The sequence below is a fragment of the Bidens hawaiensis genome, unplaced genomic scaffold (genome assembly GCF_021521415.1).
Source record: "Bidens hawaiensis isolate Kalapana, Puna unplaced genomic scaffold, B.hawaiensis_p1.1 tig00001382_1, whole genome shotgun sequence".
Lineage (NCBI taxonomy): Eukaryota > Viridiplantae > Streptophyta > Magnoliopsida > Asterales > Asteraceae > Bidens > Bidens hawaiensis.
In genome coordinates, this window is record NW_027491078.1 from 1,778,670 (window position 1) to 1,791,968 (window position 13,299).

The 13,299-nt window shown below is 34.4% G+C and overlaps 2 protein-coding genes across 3 annotated transcripts; one reads left to right on the top strand and one right to left on the bottom strand.

Annotated features, from left to right (window-relative positions):
* The first annotated feature begins 662 nt into the window (after positions 1-662).
* Positions 663-4,132, top strand: LOC143573958 (uncharacterized). The gene is made up of 8 exons (XM_077058715.1): positions 663-967; positions 2,024-2,148; positions 2,248-2,285; positions 2,380-2,490; positions 2,569-2,648; positions 2,728-2,764; positions 2,998-3,039; positions 3,956-4,132. Exons 1-8 carry the CDS (start codon positions 710-712, stop codon positions 4,039-4,041), a joined length of 777 nt encoding a protein of 258 aa, XP_076914830.1. The 5' UTR covers positions 663-709; the 3' UTR covers positions 4,042-4,132.
* Positions 4,133-5,777: 1,645 nt separating this feature from the next.
* Positions 5,778-12,315, bottom strand: LOC143573944 (putative phospholipid-transporting ATPase 9). 2 transcript variants are annotated; one of them, XM_077058710.1, is made up of 8 exons: positions 12,254-12,292; positions 11,562-12,213; positions 9,628-10,979; positions 9,244-9,354; positions 8,878-9,154; positions 8,672-8,760; positions 8,031-8,568; positions 5,778-6,739 (listed from the first exon to the last, which is right to left on the bottom strand). In XM_077058710.1, exons 2-8 carry the CDS (start codon positions 11,952-11,954, stop codon positions 5,921-5,923), a joined length of 3,579 nt encoding a protein of 1,192 aa, XP_076914825.1. In that variant the 5' UTR covers positions 11,955-12,213; positions 12,254-12,292; the 3' UTR covers positions 5,778-5,920. The 2 variants fall into 2 exon arrangements, with proteins under 2 accessions (XP_076914825.1, XP_076914820.1); XM_077058705.1 differs by having other exon boundaries at positions 11,562-12,315.
* Positions 12,316-13,299: the final 984 nt, after the last annotated feature.

The window sequence follows — 13,299 nt, forward strand, 5'->3', positions numbered from 1 at the left end:
ATGTTATTCACCAGCTTTTCGCTGACATGTTATTTTAAACATTTTCCGGAAATCAGTAATAAGTGATAGTACCAATAGAGTAACGAGGAGGCAGCTCATTGGAGACGTAGAAGGATTTGTGGGCTCATTTTGCTAAACTCCTTGTAAAACATGAATACGTGAAAACAAATGTTTTGTAATATCAAGGGTATTTAAATTCCTGCTTCACTCATGAACAATTTCAAAAAATATTAAAAAATTTTATATGGTGCTACATGAACTTTTCAAAAATACAGAAAAGTCACCGCATTTTCTCTTCATTCCACTCACAACACACTAAACTACTCCTTAAATTATAAAAACTTCACTTACAGACAACAGTGGATAGGACGAGAATGCTCTTAAATCTATCTCATCTGTGTTATGACACACCCAAAGTCTCTCGAATCCAAACCAGTTACAAACCATCGAAATCCAAATCAATCCAAATTCGAATTCAGTTTACAAAACGTCAATCCCAGAATAACCCGAAACCTGATTCACTTACAAACATACAAACCCTAAAACCAAAAATTATTATTATTATTATTATTATTATTATTATTCATCTCACCTCCTTTCCCCTTTTGCCCCAACACCAACAAAACAAAGCATATTCAAAATCCCATTCCAATTCCAAGAACCCACTTTGTTCCATCAAGATTTCAACTTTGCACCCAATTACTCATCAATGGCAGCTGTTAACCCTTCTTCTTCATCTTCCCCACATACCCTTTACAGATCTTTCAATAACCCACAACCCCTTCGTTCTAATTTGCTCAAACTACCCTTTAATATCATCATCGATCGCAAATTGCAATTGCAATTGGTTCGATGCCAAATACCCAAATCGGAACCCAAAACATCGGCGATTGATTCGGATTGTGCGGATGCTTCATCGTCTTGTTCTTCTAGTATTGATTTCCTCACGCTGTGTCATAGCCTTAAGGTGCATGTTTTGGCCTGATTGGCCGATTGCATTTGTGTTTAATAGTTTTTTTTTTTTGGTGGGGTTTGTTTGAAATTAATTGTTGATGAAAATTATGATTTACATGAGGTGGTTAATTTGTTTGGGGGTGTGCACGGTTCGGGTTGTGTCGGTTTTGGGCTAAAGCCGAACGAAAAACCGAAACTTTGGTTTTTGAATTTTTTAAAACAGTTCGGTTTTGATTAGGTTTTTACGGGTTTGTCATTTGAGCTTGAAAGGTTTGGGTTGAAACAAAGTTATAGCCCGAAATAATGAATTGGGTCTGAATCATTTTGTTATTAATAACTAGTTGATTATTGTGCATTTGGGTTAAAATAATTGAGTTATGTATTTATTAAATTATACACATTACTTAAAAATTAAAAATTTACATATATAAATCCAGTATTGATTTTCTCATGCTATGTTTAATGGTTAGTTTTGTTGTTTTAAATTAATTGTTGACTTTAATTACAATTTGCATGAAGCTGATTAATGTGTTTGGATCGGTAATTTGGGGTTTATGATTCTGTTGAAGGGTTTTTTTTCAAATAATTTAAAGTTTATATAGGTTTTATGAAATTTATGATTTTTTTGATGAATTTAAAACCAAGATTGCCACTGTAAGACGTAGGCCTGGCAAACAGGTCGGTTGGGGCGCATTTGGGTTATGGGTCAGAACGGGTTGATTCAAAAAAAGGTTTTTTTTGGGATGGGTTACAGGTCAGAACAGGTTCGGGTCAAAACAGGTCAATTCAAAAATTGGTTTTTTGGTATGGGACAGGTTAAGGGTTCGAGTCAAAACGGGTCAATTCAAAAAAAGGTTTTTTGGTTCGGATCGGGGCAGGTTCGGGCGAAAGGGTTATGGGCCAAAACAGGTTGGTTTAAACATTTGGTCAATATTGAGTTATTTACTAAAATTTTAATTTGTAGCTATAAAAACTTGGGCTTGCTAAAGAGTTGAATATGCTATGATATATGAAAATTTAAAACTCATTTTTCTAGTGCTACTTACTTAATATTTTTCTTTCAATGTAGACCACAAAGAGGAAGGGATGGGTTAATCATGGGATTAAAGGTCCCGAATCTATTGCGGATCATATGTATCGAATGGCGTTAATGGCTTTAATTGTTGGTGATCTTCCTGGTATTAATAGAGAAAGGTTTTATTTTCAACTACATTTTTTTTATTTCTTTATTACTATTAAACCTTACGAAATAAACATTAACTAAAAGTCATAAGCTTGATTTACTTTTACAAGATGTATCAAGATTGCAATTGTGCATGACATTGCAGAAGGTACATGTTTAATCCTCCAAATTTAAAAATACTTGTATGATTTATATTAGTTTTTTTTTTGTTTGTTAAATTGATAATTATCTGAACTTTACAGCTATTGTGGGCGATATAACACCATCAGATGGTGTGCCGAAAGTAGAAAAGAGTAGACTTGAACAAGCGGCTTTAAACGAGATGTGCAATGTTCTTGGTGGAGGAATGAGGGGTATTTTTAATTACTTTTTTTCAAGATTTATATTATTGTGTTTCTTTTTTAGTCATTAATGTTTTTTATACCTTACAGCTGAAGAAATTAAAGAACTTTGGAGGGAATACGAGGATAACGCCTCCCTTGAGGCTAATCTTGTTAAAGATTTTGATAAAGTATGCTTTTTTATTAATCTTTTTGTTAATCCATTTTATAATAATTAGTAAAAATGTTATCTTTTCTTGATATAAACAGATTGAGATGATTCTGCAAGCACTTGAATATGAAACTGGTACGTGTAGGTCACGGTTATATTATGAGAAAGAATTAAGCTAGCAACTACAATATGTTATTATCACTTAAAAGAGTGTAAGTGAACTAGGTTGTATGCATTCAAAGTAGACTTTTGAGTATTGACGACTTTCAACCCGTTTGACTTATTTGAAAGATATTTTTGACTTTTGCTGACTTTCATCTGTTCATCTTGTTTTATTCTGAGATTCTATTGTAACAATGTTATTGCAGAACACAACAGAATTTTGGATGAATTTTTTCTCTCAACAGCCGGTAAGATGAATTTTATTTTATATTTTATTATAAAACATCGTTCACAAAGAAAATGAAAAATTAGGGGTGAAAAGTCATGACTCATGGCCTGTTCTTTTTTTTTTTAAAAAAAGAAATGGGTTGATTTGGTAAAAAAGTTGCATATGGATTCATTTGGGTCAACTAAAAATATGCAATGGTCATTTCGGGTAATTGGTTCTAATAATATAATACAACGGGTCACTCTTGTAAAACTTGCTAACTTAAAATGGCCCCTAATGGCTCTACAGTAACCCATATTATTTTTCATAGGGGTGGCAAATGTGACCCATTGGGTTGAATGGTTGTAATAAAATGTATACAATGGGTCAAACTAAAAAAAAAAAAATAATTGAAACAGGTCAAAACGGGTTGACATTTCTTGAGTTTTTTTTTTTTGGTTTCTGAAATCTCAACCCATTTTAACCCATTTCAAAAACCCCTCATTAAAAAATTCAAAAAAATTAATGAAAAAATCATAACTCGAAATATAAATCAAAAACTAAAAAATTAAAAAAACTAAAAAGTTTCCTCCGTTTTTCTCGTTCCATAAAATATATATAAAAAAAAAAACCTCAAGAAATGTCAACCCGTTTTGACCCATTTCAATCCTTTTCTTTTTTTGTTTCGACCCATTCTGACCCGTTATATACATTTTATTACAACCCATTCAAGGGGCACATTTGCCACCCCTAATATTTCACCACCAAAAGATGTGATTTCGACCTGAGCCCATTTTGGTCAAAACACGTTTTGACCTGAACCAAATTGATATTTTTTTTTATAAACGGCCGGTTTGACCTGAACCCATTTTGGTCAAAATACGTTTTGGCGCTAGTGTAGCTATTATATATGTGTTAGTAAAGTTGTAATCTTTGGTTTGATGTTTGCACTTCAGGGAAGTTTCAAACCGAAGTCGGTAAGAGTTGGGCTGCTGAGATCATAGCCAGAAGAAATTCAAGCCTGGCAAAGAAACTAAACTAATCAGAGTTTAATCCCTTTTTGGGCAACAAACAACATGCATCCTCTTTTCATTTCATTATTTAATTTTGTAAAGCTAAATGCTCATACATTGTTGTTCTCTTTGATATCCTACAGCCAGAAAGCTGTTACAACGGATATTAGAGTTTTAAATCTTCCTTTTTGTAACACATTATTAGCTTATTATTATGAGTTATGACCCAATAAATAAGACTTTGTTTTGATTCAGTTTGGTTTATTAAAAAGTGTTAGATTATTGTTATAATATATGTTGTCTAACTGTTTATATATCAAATAACAAAATGAATAGAAACCTAGCATAAGTGTCTTGTCACTATCTTTTCAAAAACACCTAAAATGCATATGCATCCACGGGTCTTTAAGCACGTTCATTTCACAAAATTCATGATGAATTAAAAGGAATTGAAATTAAAATCTCATGACATGGCGTATTCGTTTTGTTGGAATTGAAATCTTAATTCAATTTTAGTGTGTTCGGTTGTCAAAGAATTGGACTGGAATAGGAATTCAATCCCTTCAAATTCCTTTAGAATTCCAAATCCTTCCAAAATGTGAAAGAATTCAAGTAAATTCATTGAAATCTTTGATAGGTCAACGTTTCGAGTGTGTTCGTGTTCAGGTGATGCTCTGGGTCGTAGCGCTTTCAGGTCGGTTCGCGTTTGGTCTCCCTGGGTCAGCTCGGTTCGACTCTCTAAGTCAGTTCACATTCAGTTTGATGCTCTGGGTCACTTTGGTTTGACGCTCCGGGTCAGTTTCAGTTTGACGCAGAGTGTCAGTTCGCATTTAGTTCGATGCTCCGGGTCACTTCGGTTTGACGCTCCGAGTTAGTTCACTTCAGTTCAACACTCCGTGTTAGTTCGGTTCAACGTTCCACGTCAAAGCGCGATTGGTTCGTATTCATCGATTTTTCGGTTTCGACTCATTTCTCAAGGGATTTTTTTAACAAGGACAGTTAATAAACATTTTAGTTTTTTATGTTTTTTATTTATATTTTGAGTTATGAATGTTTTATTATTATTATTGAATATTGTTTTAGGGGTTTTTTATCTTAATAGGAAACCCATAGAAAAAATTCAAAAAAATAATAACAAAAATCATAACACAAAATATAAATAAACAAAAAATCTAAAAAAAAACTAAAATGTTTCCGCAGTTATCCTCGTTTAAAAAAAAAAGAAACATGTTCCGACCCAAACCAAACAACCCTTTTTTTAATTTTTGACCCAAACCCATTCTGACAGAAACCTGTTTCGACATATGACCCGTTCGACCCAACCCAACCCATTTGCCACCCCTACCTGAAAGTGGGGTTGGCTAGAGATGCGGTGATATTTGTGATGATAGATTGCAATGTATTTGTCAAATGAGCATATCAAGAACGGAATTGAATTTCTATTCCTATTGGTATGTTCATATTCAAAATCCTATTCTTTCCAATTTAAAATCATATGCGCATTCCAATTCCAATTCCAATTTCATTCCATTCCGTGAAACAAACGCGCCCTAAAAGTAATCTAACAATGAAACCAACTAAGAAGCAATTAGGTTAATAAGAAAGCTTCATCACATGCTACACATGCATGAGCAAGAGGTAACATTAAGCTTAATTTTTGTTTACTAAAAGATCATTTGAAAGAAAATATAAAGAACATAACTTAAGATCACAAAACATGACTCCCTCTTCAATCTACAAGCAATTTCCCTACTTCACAGCCCGAAAATCATGAACTCGGCCGACGATCATCTCATCTTTACCGTCGCATAACAACAATAAACGAATACAAACTCTTTACCAACACAGCTACCAAAATCTTCTGTACAAACAAGTCATACAAAACCATCATCATGATTTACCCGGCGCCTATCGTTCCAAGTTTAACAAGTTATTATCCCTCGCTATAGACCGAGCCGTGTACCCAACTGTCGTCGTCCTGATCGACCGTTGCCGCACCATGTTAACATACTCCGGGTCATCAGTATTCCCTTCGTATCGAATCCATTGTATCATTCCAAGGTAAGCAGGGAAGAACCGCATTTGAACCGCCTTGTAACAATAATAAGGTATCAACGCTGCAATCACCGCAAACAAAGTCACCACCCAGTAACTCGGTGCGGGTGCAAGTGTTTCGGTAAAAACCTTGTATGCAGTCGTTGAAATCGTCGTCGGCGGCATCGCACCGTAAGCCAGTAGGAACATGTACCATAAAAATATTCCACCCCAAATAAACACATGCTGGATTAGAGTGAAATAACTAACTGCTAATGCCATCTGGCAGTTGGCCACCCATACTACACATGTGTAAATTGTGGCCCCCACAACTTCCATTCCCGCGGTTTTCCCATTCTTTCTGTATGCGTCAGGGTCGAGGGCCCGAATACATAGGAAGAAGATTATTATGCCGCTGGCTAGCCCGTTAAGCATCCAGCCGAATATGCGTCGCCATCGGAAGAGAGTGTTTTGGACACCTTCTTGGTATAGTAATGGGAATTTGAGGCAGAACCGGGCCGAAACATCTTGGTCAAACACGCCTAACGCAATGGCGGGAAACGATGTGAAGAAGACGTTGTATAGAGATAGATACCAGTCGTTGTATGCAGGTTGACCTGAGAAAGAGGCGTATGCTTCGTATAAGAAGACAGTGGTCCCGAATACAATGTTTTTGTAGAAAAAGTAGCAAATCTGCATATGTAAAACAAGGGTTTTAGATTTCAGTTGGTTAATATGCTACCAGCAACTCAGTAACTGAAATAACCGACGTAACGTAACTAAAATAACCGACATATGGTAGCTCGATGGCCTTGGTTTTATGTTTTCTCAAAAAATGAATTTCCGGTTCAGTTTTGGTTTTGCATGTATCGTAAAACAAAAATACCGAACCAAACGCATTAAAACAAAAAAAAAAACAATTTTTATTAATGGACTTTAAATGTTGTGGCCCAAAAAATTTAGGCCCGAAATTGTAATAATTAATTATTTAACTAAATAACAGAAAAAAAAATATTAGGCTCAACTTCACTATTTTGGGTGCTTTTTAGTTTTTCGGCTCAAAAGTTAGGTAGTGTTTGGTATGAAGAAATGATAGGTGTAATGGAATGGATCATTCCAAAGTAATGAAATAAAACATGTTTGGTTGGCATTTATCAATGGAATGAATCATTCCTAAGGAGGTAGTGTTTGGTATGAAGAAATGATAGGTGTAATGGAATGGATCATTCCAAAGTAATGAAATAAAACATGTTTGGTTGGCATTTATCAATGGAATGAATCATTCCTAAGGAATGAAATTCCTTCCATATATAGCATTTTTCATTCCTTAGTAAAATGTGTTTTTTCATTCATTCCTTCCATATTATTAATTATAATTATCATTATATTTTTATTATGTCGTATTAGGTTATTACCGTTCCATTAACCGACAAAAATATATGTGTGTATAGTTTACTATTTAATAAAAAATAATAATAAAATGATCATTCATTTCATTCCTACGTGGTAACCAAACAAGATAATGGAATGGTAATGATTCATTTAATTCCTGTGTTCATTTCATTTCCTTGTTCATTCCATTTTCTCGTTCATTCCATTACCTTATACCAAACAGACCCTTAGCCCTAAATGGCAAAACCGAACCGGGCATTGTAAAATCCGAAAATCTAGAAACCAAACGGTTTTCAAAAAATAAAAAACGGAATTTTCGGTTCAGTGTTAGCCCAAAACCAACGCATGCACACCCCTAAGCAACCGTATGTAATTTAAGGGTGTTAATGGGTCAGTTTTGACTTTTGGGCCCAAATCGAATTAAAAACCGTTGAAAACTGCTTGATTTCACTTTTCTCAGTTTTCAGTTATCATTATGGTTTCAGTTTTACCATTTGGGCTTAATATTTTAGACTTGAAAAACGGCTCAGAATAATAAATTTGGGCCCGAAAATAGTATATATTTGAAACAACTTAAAACAAAGATTCATACCATTGAAGAAATCCTTCTGTAACACCAATGTCCATGCACCAGCAGCAGTCTTTCAAGAAACCGAAACTGAGCAATCGCAATATCACTCGACATAACCGCCTGCATCCCCTCGACACCACTAATCCCGATACCAATATCAGCTTCTTGAAGCATTCCCACGTCATTCGCCCCATCACCAATAGCCAAAGTGGTTTTCCCAGTCCCCTCTTTCACAAGTCTAGTAACCAACGCTTTCTGTTTAGGCGAAGACCGACAACAAATAACCGACGCACAACCGACAGCAAGCTCCAAGAACGTGTTCTTAATATCGTCATGTAATGCGTATGCTAAAGACTTTCCATCTATGATAAGTGCAAATGGATCAGTGGTTGTTGCACTAAGTTGGGCCTTTCCTGATAATATTTGTTTCTTGACACTTTCTTTTGAGACCTTGGAAATTACGGTTTTGTCCCCGCTCTTTTCGGCTGCTATGATATCTGGGGACTCTAATGTTATTGTGATTTGTTCCATCCCTTGTCTAAGTAGACTGCAAGCAAATCTGCATAAAGTTTCGATTTTTTTTAAGGTTAGATACAACTATACAGCCAACAAAATGTTAAAACAAGAAAGCAAATCTTGAATCTTGATTAAGCGAAACTTACCCGATATTGATTGCAGTTTCCATTTTATCGCCGGTGAGAACCCAAATCTTGATTCCCGCTTGAGCAAGTTTGTCAATGCATTCGGGAACCTGATAAAAATAATATAAAAACCGCGTTAAAAGGCATTATTAATATGAGAAAGATTCAAGAAATGAAGATCTTGAGTTGAAAAAATTATTATAAAAAAATAAAAAATAAAAACTTACCCCTTTTTGGAGTTTGTCCTCAACAGCAGTGGCACCAAGAAGAATCAAATCTTTTTCAACTTCTTCGGTTGCTTCATCGATCAACTCATCGCGGTCTGCACTAACTGAATTCTTGGCTTCTGTGAACTTTTCATTGAACTCTTTGTATTCTTCCTCGGTGAGCTCACGATAAGCAAGAATTAAGGTTCTTAAGCCGGCATCCGCGTACTCGTTCACATGTTCTTTTGTACTCTGTTCAAATTCTCTCCCGTTTTTCGCAAGTCTATCGAACATAACACTGAAAGCATTCCAAAAACAAAATTAAACAGTGAGCAACAATGAGAGCTGATAAAAATAAAGACTTGTTTGTTGTATGCTTTTGCTTACCTGTCGGCGCCTTTACATAGTAAAAGTAATTTCCCCTCGTCGTCCCTTACAATAACAGACATTCTCTTTCGTGCACTGTTAAACTCTAAAACGTTTAAAAGCTCATACGTCCTGCAAACAAACAATAGAAAGATCAGACATTTGAGACCAAAAAGTTGCCTGAAACAAGAAAAAACCAAAAATGTTGCTGCTTTTAGATCTTGGAACAAAAAAAGTTATAAACTTTAACGGGATTTGATATTATAAGTTACCCGAAACAAGAAAAATGCAACAAAGTTGTAGCGTTTGGATCTTGGTAATAAAAAATCATTTTTAACGAAAATTCGGTTCAAATTTGATACTAAAAGTTACCCAAGACAATAAAAACACGAAAAAAGTTGTTACCTATTGACTCTTTTCTTGGAAACAGGATCTAACTCCATAAAAGAAACGGTCGTTTGTGTTCTTTTGTAAAACTCGAAGCCGAGCTCTCTTGCAGCTATAACAAAAGCAGCCTCATCAGGTGACTCAGCTTCATAAGTAACTTTTCCGGTTTCTTCATCCACATCAGGTATCGCAGTATGACAAACAGCTAACAACCGAAAAAACTTCTGAATCACATTCGAATGTGGCTCATGAATCCAGTAGCCATTCGTGACTCTTTCATCTTCAAAGTTATACCCTTTAACTGCCAATGTAGAATCATCATCATCATTATCATCATCAAGTTGATCACGGCCGTTAACAATCAATGGAGACCCCATTCGTTTAGCCATAGCTCGTTCAACTTCCGTCACACCACGCCCGTACGCGGTCCCAGCTATCGAACACTTAATAAACTCCATTGAGTTGCAAGTCAAAGTCCCGGTTTTGTCTGACAAAATGGTGTCGATTTGACCGAGCTCTTCGGTCAAATTCGAGGTCCTCGCATGAGCCGGTTTATCAGTTTCTTCATAGTACATATGAATATCATTGTTGATGAAAATTGTCTGCAATACTTTCACAATCTCTATAGAAACATATAGAGAAATCGGAATCAAGTAATTGTATAATAACAAAGCGGTGAGAAAATGATATATAGCTGCAGCTGGAGCTCGGTTCGGGTCAAAAAAGATATTTGATCTATCCGGGCCCAAATACCATCTTTTCTGTCTGTCACCATCTAAATCCCGTTTCGTAACGACCCCAAAATAGACCGAACCGAGAAAAGCCATTAGAAACAAGATAAAGAACAAGAAATAGATAATAGTATCCATTCGTCTTTCAATCCCGCTTCTTTTCGAAGGTGCTTCGGTTGAGTTTTGAATCACTTTCGTGTCATGGCCCGTGAAGATCACAACACCGTATATGTAATCCGTGTTTCTAAGCTTTGAATCACGTAGAAGAAGTTGTTGAGGCGAAAGTGCATATTGCTGTTCTCGGTACTCCATTGTGCCAATAAATGTGTATAAGCTTGCATTCGGGTCTTCACATTTAACAGTCGCTTTAAAGTTGCTGAAATCTGAATCATTATGAACTGTTGAAGTTGCATCTAATGATTGTTTTAGCTTCAAATTTGTTTCACCGTCTAAATTCATGGTTTCAACATAGCAAACCGCGTCTTCATAGCTTGATGATAGTAATAGAAGATCGGCTGGAAAGAACTCGTCTTTTTCCACTTTGACTACATCTCCTACTCTCAGATTTTTCCATTCTCTCGTTTCGAAAACGCCTCCACCTCGATGAACTTTGACTTTTCGGTTGTTGACCTCATGATCCTATAAAACCAAGATTCAAGCACAGATTTTAGGCAAATTGTATAGCAAAGTTTTCAAATTTAACAAATAACAGAAAATAAACACAATATGAAATCTAACTTTTTGATTGTTAACTTCATGATTCTAGAAAACCATGATTGATAAACAGATTTGTAGGCCAATTTTTCAGAAAAGTTTTCAAATTTAACAAATAACAGACAATAAACACAAGATGAACTTTGACTTTTCAGTTGTTGAGATCTTAAACAAACACAAGACTCAAAAACAGATTTTTTTGGCTAATTTTTCAGAAAAGTTTTCAAATTTGATGACAGAAATAAACACAAGATGAACTTTGACTTTTGGATTAAACAAGATTCAAAAACAAACCTTCAGGCTAATTTTTCAGAAAAGTTTTCAAATTAAAAAAAAAAAAAAAGTCGGAAAGTTCTTAACATGAATCTTCCATCAAAACAAGAAACTTTTAAGATGTTTCTTGATACCCAATGAGCAACAAAAGATTCAAACTTAGAACCCTAAAAAGACTAATCAAATCCAACCAAGAACTAAAGATTCAACCTTCAAAACATGAATCCAACATACCTGTTTTTGCCTCTGCCAATCTTCAATACCTTCTTTAACCATTGTAGCACCAATGACAATAATCAAAGGAAGGATAGCACTAACAGCAGAATAAGGTGCAAGGTCTGTAAATGACAAAATACCAGTAACAAGAAAGTAAAAATTTGCCACCCTTCTAAACTGTTCAAACAATGACTTAGGCAAAAAAGTCATTGGTGTATACTTTGTTGACCTAACATAATTATCAGGATAACTTTGACTTGCAGCCTCTGATACACCAGTTTCATTACAATACACCACTCTTGAAAACCCTGGCCCTCCAATCTGTGAATGATCATCATCAAACCTATTTCTTCCACACTTGAATGAATAGATCTTGCTAAAATGCAACCTTCTTTTCCTCCCTGTACCCATTTTTTTTCCAATCTTTTTTAACAAATTATTTCAAGAAACCAGTTTTTAGAGATACCCAGATGAGAATCTTCCAAAAAACAACAAAAAGATTGGTGCTTTACTGCTCTGCACACCCCCAAATGAATAAACTAATTTGTTTCAAGCAGATAGCTCACAACCCAAGTAATAAAATATGAAAATAAACAGAACCCAGAAATGGTTTTTAACAAATTAACAAACTTATGTCTTAAAGATTCAAGATTTCTTGAAAAGCTATGAACTTTTATACAAGATTCAATTTTTCTTGAAAACTTATGAACTTTTTTGTACAAGAAACAAAAGGGTATGAAGAAATGAAGAAAAAATGATATTTTTCCAAGAATCAGAGGCTAAATATAAAGTATTTATATATATTTGTGTGTGTGTGTATTATATAAATATTGAATATTGCAAGAAAATAAATGGAAAGTGTAAGGAAGAAGGTGATTCTGTAATTTGATTATTTCTTTGAGCATGAAAGGTTTGAACGAAGACTAAGGAAGCATATGTTTATTAAAATATTAATATTATAAATTATAAATTAATAAAAGTTTCAACGAACACCGAATCAATGCACAATTTAGGAAGCTTCCAAAGAATTGGAAATTGAAAGATTTACAGACTGTTCAAAGAGGGTTTTTTTTTTTTTTTTTTTTTTATAAATTGATTTTTTTCAATTATTTTCAAGAATTTAATAACAGGAAATTAAATTAAATTGGGAATATTATTTATACCTGAGAATTGTCTCTTGTTTCATCTGGCCTGTTTCTTGTGGAACAAGTTTAAATATGAACAGACAAATGGATCTTTTATTTATGTACAAATGTGTTCTTTAACTGAATTTTTTTAATTTCCTTATTTGTGTGTTTGTATTAAAGTAATTGTTTTATTACAGGAAATGTTTTTAATAAAGGATCTTTATTTAAAGTAAAATATTATTACATAAATCTAAATTGTCTTTCATACTTTAAAGAATTAAATAAAGTACTTTTTTTAATTAAAAGCAATAAAGAAATCTTTTCGAAGAAAGCAGTCACACACCCTCTCATGCGTAGTCAAATCTTATAACGTAAAACGATCTGAATGGTTTCACTCGAATGTGATTCAGCCAATTAATCGGGTTATCGGTTCAACAACCACTCGTCAAAACTAGCCAAAACTAGTGAGGGTCCGATCCTCAATCCGGCGAGTATTCGATACTTGTTCTAAAAATATCGTACGGAATGAATAAAAATTAATTAAGTGAGAAAGTGTTATGAAAATAATTGAAAATTAGTTTATCTAACAATACTAATAAAAGAAAATGTTGAAACTTAGGTGTCAAGCC